Below are 7,500 nucleotides of genomic sequence, written 5' to 3'. Positions count from 1 at the left end.
AATAGATGAATACACAAATAAATAAGAATTAAAAATAAATAAATAATAATAATACAAATAATAACAATAATAATCAATACAAAATTAAAACTTGGAAAAAGTGAGCATAGACACAGTACTAAACCAACAGTTGGTCAGAGAGTTTGACCTGATTTCTTGGTGTTTTTACCTCCGTTAGGCTTTCTGTCTAGCATGACAACACTTGGGATTTGATAGACAGCTTTTGGTAGAAGTGGTCAGTGCACTGTGTAGTACCTGCTTATCTGTCATTCATGTGGTCTATCAATTTCCCTTTGTTTTTTTAGTACCCCACATTAATTCAGTCAATCTATTCCATAGTAAGTTGTTATTTACATACGGAAAATGCTTGTTTGGGTGCATCATGTGACCTGAGTTAATCTCCTATTGACTGAATGAACGAAGAGGCCGATATCTTGTCCATCGTATGTTTGACCTCTGACCTCCTCCAGCTTAACAGAGGGGTCAAAGCTAGGGGGAGTCATGGGCCATCCCAGACGTATGCATCCTGTTTACAGTAGCTGAACCAACCACTCGGCTGTATGCTGGCTTCTTCTCTTAGTGCTCGGACCACTAGAGTGAAATCTGCATGTTTCGCTGGTCATTGTACAGTGGCTGCATGGCAAAGCCAATGATAACCATTTGTGTTTTCACTCCACGTGTCCAAACTTTGTCATTATCAGTACCTCTATCTTTCTCTCTCTTTATATATACGTTAAAAAATTGCACTCGGTAAAATATACTCTCCTGATGAAGTCCAACTCCGAAAAAACATATACATATTATCTGTATCTGTGTTGTTTCATCATGCAACTATTTACAATACGGTAAATAATTGTTGCGTACTATTTTTCGCATGACGTAGATCCGTCAAAAACGTTTTTTTTTAAATCTTGAATCAGGAGAATATACGAGCATGAGCTATCCACATGCACACCCAGATAGCAAGCGGATCTGGGCCATATACAGGCCAGATCTGGCCCTTGTGGCTTAGTTCCGGTCCATATATGGCCCAGAATCATTACAAATCCGCTTGCTATCTGGGCAGTGTCTCACATGAGAGAATGTGCAGAAGTCGCTGTCTTCTAGTTTACTGTACATTACCAAATGTTTACCAGCACACTCATATACAGGCCAGATCTGGCACTTGTGGCTTAGTTCCGGCCCATATATGGCCCAGATCCGCTTGCTATCTGGGATCTAATAGCCCCACCGATCAGTCTAGTCCAGATGAGGCCCTGTGTGATGGGATGTCTTCCTGCTTGCGGTCACCGGCTCTGAGTCTCTCTGTCTGACCCCCCCCACCCCCGACCCCTGACCCCTGTAGAAGTCGTTCTCAGCGAGGGCGGTGTCGCGCTCCCACCAGCGGGCCGAGCACATCCTGAAGAACCTGCAGCAGGAGGAGGAGAAACGGCGTCTGGGCCGCGAGGCCAGCATCATCACCGCCATCCCCGTGTCGCAGGAGGCGTGCTACGAGCCCACCTGCAGTCCGCCGCCCGAGCAGGAGGAGGAAGGTGGGGCCTGACGCCGACGCTGCGCCCACGCCATGCTGGGCCCTCGCCCACGCCGTACCCTAGATAGGAAACCGGCCACGACTACATCCGCTTATTCAACATCCAACCATCTGACTAAGTCGTACCCAAGTGTGGACGGCTACCTTGTTGTGATCTGAATTGCGATCCTCTCCCTGATAGCAAGCGGATCTGGGCCATATATGGGCCGGAACTAAGCACAAGGGCCAGATCTGGCCTGTATATGGCCCAGATCCGCTTGCTATCTGGGCTGGGTAGTTTGCTACTTCATGCTGTAGCTAGATTCAAGATTCAAGATTGCTTTATTTGTCACATGTAATGTACGGTTTACAGTCACAATGAAACGGCTCCAGGATTTTGCTTGATACAGATAAACTCTACTACAGTTCCAAATTCCAGATTTACAATTTACTGTACAAATTTACAAATTAAGAAAATTACAAAGTTTACAAATTAACACAAATTACACAATAAGTACCCTTAATATACAGTGTAAAATGGATTATGTACATGCTATATGGATATGAATACGTAAATAAAAAATAAATAAATAACCCAGGAGGGGTTATAGCTGTAATATATAATATTGCTACAATACAATACAATACAATACAATACAATACAATACAATACAATACAATACAATACAATACAATGCAAAGGTTCATTTTGCTGTGTGTTCACCCACCATGTGAACGTAGTAGCGTTCAGCTCCATGCCTGTGGCGGTGTCTGACGTTAAACCCTCTCCTCCTCGCCAGCAGAAGAAGTGGTCAACCTGGCGTCGCGCCGCCTGTCGGTCAGTCCGTCCTGCACCTCCAGCAACTCCCACAGGAATTACTCCTTCAGACGGGGCTCCGTGTGGTCCGTCCGCTCCGTGGTCAGCGCCGAGGGTGAGAGACAAGCCCCGCCCCCCACCCCACCACACCCCATGTTCCTTGCCCCCAACCTCAAATAAAATCAAATCAAACCCCAGATAGCAAGCGGATCTGGGCCATTTATGGGCCGGAACTAAGCCACAAGGGCCAGATCTGGCCTGTATATGGCCCAGATCCGCTTCCTAACTGGGACTTTATTTGTACAGCGCATTTCATACACAGAAGCAACACAATGCGCTTTACAGAGAGCAATAGGGGGGTTGGTATAGGTCCCACCCTTACATATTCCAGAGGGAAGCAAAAAATGAAAGACAGAATAAAATCTGATTAGGTACAGGTAGTAACCTCCACAGACCCACTCTCCAGTTTTCCTACAAGTAGTTTAGAATCTCATAGAGGAATCAAGTTGGACAGCTCCAGTTTCTGCTGTAGACACAACGGTTTCCCACAATCACATCTTACCACTATGATTTAAGTATACTGAGATACATCCCAGATAGCAAGCGGATCTGGGCCATATATGGGCCGGAACTAAGCCACAAGTGCCAGATCTGGCCTGTATATGGCCCTGATCGGATTGCTGTCTGGTATATATGTCATGTAAGATTCTGTCATTCTTCGTCCCAGATGAGGAGAACAATACGGAGCACACCCCCACCCATCACATGCTGCAGCCGCCCCAGGCCGTCTTCCCAGCATGCATCTGTGCTGCCGTTTTACCCATAGTGCACCTCATGGAGGACGGTGATGTGAGAGAGGATGGCGTGGCAGGTGGGTGTCGTCACTCATGTCATTCCGGTTCCTATTATATGAGTAGCTTCTTGTAAGCCATTACGGAACTTACTGTTGATGGGATCCGCAGTAATGTCGGCTTGCCCCGACGGAACTCATTTTCCCACAATCCCTCAGTCAGCGCAGTGGCCCAGCAGATCCTGTGGAACTGCCTGATCGAGGACCCCGCCCTGGTGCTGCGGCACTTCCTGGAGAAGCTGACCGTCAGCAACAGACAGGTAGACACACCGTCTCTCATACACCCACCCTGGACATCTGAGACACACACACACACACACACACACACACACACTTAATGACCATTTGAAACGTCATGCCCAATGCCAGTGTTTGTGTTTTTAATCATTAAGGTAATATGAATAAACCCTTTAATACAGAAAGTACAGTGCCAACATTCCGAATATTAATTGGATTTTCCCTATTACTAGAAAGTGCAGCTTTCAGGAAGTGTTGGAATGTTGGAAATGTAAAGTGTTTTTTACATATATTTTTTTAGATTTTTAGAAGATTTTTTAAAGATATTTTTACAAATTTTACGGTGACACGGTCGTATTCAAAGGGTTAATCAATCGATACCGTATGCACGCCTATTCACTCTGCTGGCCCAAGCCCAGCCAAGCTAAAGCTAACGACTCCTATCTCTTGCGTACCCAGGATGAGCTGATGTACATGCTAAAGCTAACGGCTCCTATCTCTTGCGTACCCAGGATGAGCTGATGTACATGCTAAAGCTAACGGCTCCTATCTCTTGCGTACCCAGGATGAGCTGATGTACATGCTAAAGCTAACGGCTCCTATCTCTTGCGTACCCAGGATGAGCTGATGTACATGCTAAAGCTAACGGCTCCTGTCTCTTGCGTACCCAGGATGAGCTGATGTACATGCTAAAGCTAACGGCTCCTATCTCTTGCGTACCCAGGATGAGCTGATGTACATGCTAAAGCTAACGGCTCCTATCTCTTGCGTACCCAGGATGAGCTGATGTACATGCTGAGGAAGCTTCTGCTGAACATCGGGGACCTGCCGGCCCAGACCTCCCACATCCTCTTCAACTACCTGGTGAGACGCCGGTGTCAAGCCAAAACAATCCCCATGTTGCACGATCTGCCCAGCTACAGTAGGACCCCTCGTCGCATTTGTAGGTAGCAAATATTCTGCCGGTTTGAAAAACATCTATCGCGGGACTTCCGGCAACGTGGCCTAATAAACGTTGCGTCAATCGGGTTGGGAGCATCTGTTGAGAATCATGTCTATCATGTAACCTACAATTGACAGCTGATCTACAGTAGGGTATGTTATGGCGTGTTACGTTAGCGCTCTCTAAATCATTGGGACTTTAACCTTTAACCTTTAACCTCTGTCCACGCGACGTTACTCATGCGTTTACATCTCTGATTCCCTATCACCCTTCCCCATTCCTCTCTCCCGCCCACTCTCATCGTTCCTTCTACCCTCTCCTTCTCTTCCTCCCTCCCCTCCTCTCCTCCCTCCACTCCCCTCTTCTCCTCTCCCTCCTCCTCTCCCCCCTCCTCTCTCCCTCCTCTCCCCTCTTCTCCTCCTCTTCTCTCCCTCCTCTCCCTCCCCCCCCCCCCTCTCTGTCCCTCAGGTCGGTCTGATCATGTACTTCGTGCGGACGCCGTGCGAGTGGGGCATGGACGCCATCTCCGCCACGCTGACCTTCCTGTGGGAGGTGGTGGGCTACGTGGAGGGCCTCTTCTTCAAGGACCTCAAGCAGACCATGAAGAAGGAGCAGTGTGAGGTCAAGCTGCTGGTCACCGCCTCCATGCCAGGTAAGAGGCGAAAGGATTCAAGGATTTATTCGTGAAGGAGTCGTTCATTCATGAAGGGATTTGTTTGTTCATGAAGGAGTTGTTTTTTGTCCATAAAGGATTCATTCGTTCGTTCGTTCGTTCGTTCGTTCGTTCGTTCCTTCATTCAGTCATTCATTCATTCATTCACTCATTGTCTTCACAGGAACCAAGACTCTTGTTGTGCATGGGCAGAATGAGTGCGATATCCCCACCCAGTTACCCGTGCACGAGGACACCCAGTTTGAAGCCCTGCTCAAGGTACATTTCCACCGTAGAGGTCGTCTAGCGTGTCATGGTTGTTAGCATGTAGCTAACGCTTCGCTCCTGTGCTATCCGTCCAAAAACAGGAGTGTCTGGAATTTTTCAACATTCCCGAGGCGCGGTCGGCTCACTACTTCCTCATGGACAAGCGTTGGAACCTCATCCATTACTCCAAGGTAGGAAAAATAAGATGTAGGCTACAGTATTAAATGGGGATGCATGCAGTATTCAGATGGACACAGTTTGCCAATGCTGATCTCCTACCTATCCTTCAGACCTACGTGAGAGATATCTACCCGTTCAGGAGGTCCGTCTCTCCTCAGCTCAACCTGGTCCACATGCTCCCTGAGAAAGGCCAGGAGCTCATCCAGAAACAGGTACCGCCTGCCCCAAAGTCTTCCAAACCCTATACCCAGATAGCAAGCGGATCTGGGCCATATACAGGCCAGACCTGGCCCTTGTGGCTTAGTTCCGGCCCATATATGGCCCAGATCCGCTTGCTATCTGGGTATGACCTCCCATGACTTCACGATGAGTTCTAGAAAACCGTTCACTCTCTCTTTCTCTCAGCGTCCCGTTTGTATTCAGACGTACTCAGCCTCGCTCTCCTTCTCTCTCTCTCTCTCTCTCTTTCTCTCTCTCTTTCTCTCCCTCCCTCCCTCCCTCCCCCCCCAGGTCTTCTCTCGTAAGCTGGAGGAGGTGGGCAGGGTCCTCTTCCTCATCTCCCTCACGCAGAACATGCCGGCCGTACACAAGCAATCCCACGTCTCCCTGCTCCAGGAGGACCTCCTGCGTCTCCCCTCCTTCCCCCGCACCGCCATCGACGCCGAGTTCTCCCTCTTCAACGAGCCGCAGGGTAGGACCGCTACCGGCCACCGGGCGGCGCCACCGCGCTCCAGTCCCGTCGCTTTACACAAGACGATTACAAATGTACTGCAACTAGGGCTGCACATTTCAAGGAATTTCATTAATCGATAACTGTTAACAAACGACAGTCGATTAATTGATAAGAAAGTGTAATCCCTTGTCCTTACAGTAACTTATCAGCACTAATCAGTTCCTCATCCCAGTCCTCAGTACACAGCTAGACATTTAAACGTTCCCAAACTGGGATTTTATACAGGTGATAAACATTTTCTACGATGTATTCAAAGCCGCTATTTAAATTCGGCATTAGTAACTGGAGTGTTTTTTTTCTTCCCGGCTGGACCTCCAGGTAAGGAGCTGTTCGGCCTGGACACCCTCCACAAGGTGCTGTGGATCAAGCTGCTGGAGGAGATGTTCCTGGGCATGCCCAGCGAGTACCCGTGGGGCGACGAGATCATGCTCTTCCTCAGCGTGTTCAACGGCGCCCTACTCCTGCACCCCGAGGACAGCGCCCTCCTCAGGCAGTACACCGCCACTGCCATCAACACGGCCGTGCACTTCAACCACCTGTTCTCCCTCAGCGGCTACCAGTGGATCCTCCCCACCATGCTGCAGGTACCGCCCCCCCCCCCGCCCCCCCACCGCCGGTCCACATCCTCCCCACCATGCTGCAGGTACCGCCCCCCCCCCCCCCGCTCCCCACCATGCTGCAGGTACCGCCCCTCCACCGCCGCCGGTCCACATCCTCCCCACCATGCTGCAGGTACCGCCCCCCCCCCGCTCCGCACCATGCTGCAGGTACCGCCCCCCCCCCCCCCCGCTCCCCACCATGCTGCAGGTACCGCCCCCGCCCCCCCCCCCGCCGGTCCACATCAGCTCAGCCCCCACGCCTGCCGTAACAACCGACATCAGGGGTCTCAAAGTCAAATAGGCTTGGGGCCACTGCTGGTATCGTCAACTCATAGGAGGGCACACCTCAACACACACGCATACACACACACACACCTCAACACGCACACAAACACACCTCAACACACACGCACACACACACCCACACATACACACGCACACACAAACTCGCACACACACACATGCGCACAAACGCACACACACATGCACACACGAACACAAACACACACGTACAGACCTTAACATGCAAGCAAACACACCTCAACACACACACACTTCAACACACACACACACACACTTCAACACACAGGCCTGAGTGCAGCGTGGTATGTTTCTCCGCAGGCCTACGCTGACTACGAGAGCAACCCCCTGCTGAGACAGGGCATCGAGTTCTGCTGCCGCCAGTTCTACGTCCTCCACAGGAAGCCCTTCG

The 7,500-nt window shown here is 50.1% G+C and overlaps 1 protein-coding gene across 1 annotated transcript in view; it reads left to right on the top strand.

Annotated features, from left to right (window-relative positions):
• The window catches only part of unc80 (unc-80 homolog (C. elegans)), a gene marked incomplete at both ends in the record, with an annotated part of 60,226 nt that overhangs the window by 33,494 nt on the left and 19,232 nt on the right, over window positions 1–7,500 (top strand). The window contains 13 exons of the mRNA XM_084446538.1: window positions 1,346–1,532; window positions 2,311–2,442; window positions 3,055–3,198; window positions 3,337–3,437; window positions 4,192–4,278; window positions 4,826–5,009; window positions 5,194–5,288; window positions 5,378–5,467; window positions 5,567–5,668; window positions 5,967–6,147; window positions 6,508–6,773; window positions 6,997–7,053; window positions 7,410–7,500. The exon at window positions 7,410–7,500 is cut by the window's right edge and continues 44 nt beyond it. Coding sequence (XP_084302664.1) covers window positions 1,346–1,532; window positions 2,311–2,442; window positions 3,055–3,198; window positions 3,337–3,437; window positions 4,192–4,278; window positions 4,826–5,009; window positions 5,194–5,288; window positions 5,378–5,467; window positions 5,567–5,668; window positions 5,967–6,147; window positions 6,508–6,773; window positions 6,997–7,053; window positions 7,410–7,500 — 1,717 coding nt within the window. The remainder of the gene's footprint in view (window positions 1–1,345; window positions 1,533–2,310; window positions 2,443–3,054; window positions 3,199–3,336; window positions 3,438–4,191; window positions 4,279–4,825; window positions 5,010–5,193; window positions 5,289–5,377; window positions 5,468–5,566; window positions 5,669–5,966; window positions 6,148–6,507; window positions 6,774–6,996; window positions 7,054–7,409) is intronic.

The sequence above is a fragment of the Borostomias antarcticus genome (assembly GCF_949987555.1).
Source record: "Borostomias antarcticus genome assembly, chromosome: 12".
NCBI lineage: Eukaryota > Metazoa > Chordata > Actinopteri > Stomiiformes > Stomiidae > Borostomias > Borostomias antarcticus.
Note: the sequence above shows the minus strand (reverse complement) of the source record. Positions and strands in the feature narration are given on the sequence as shown.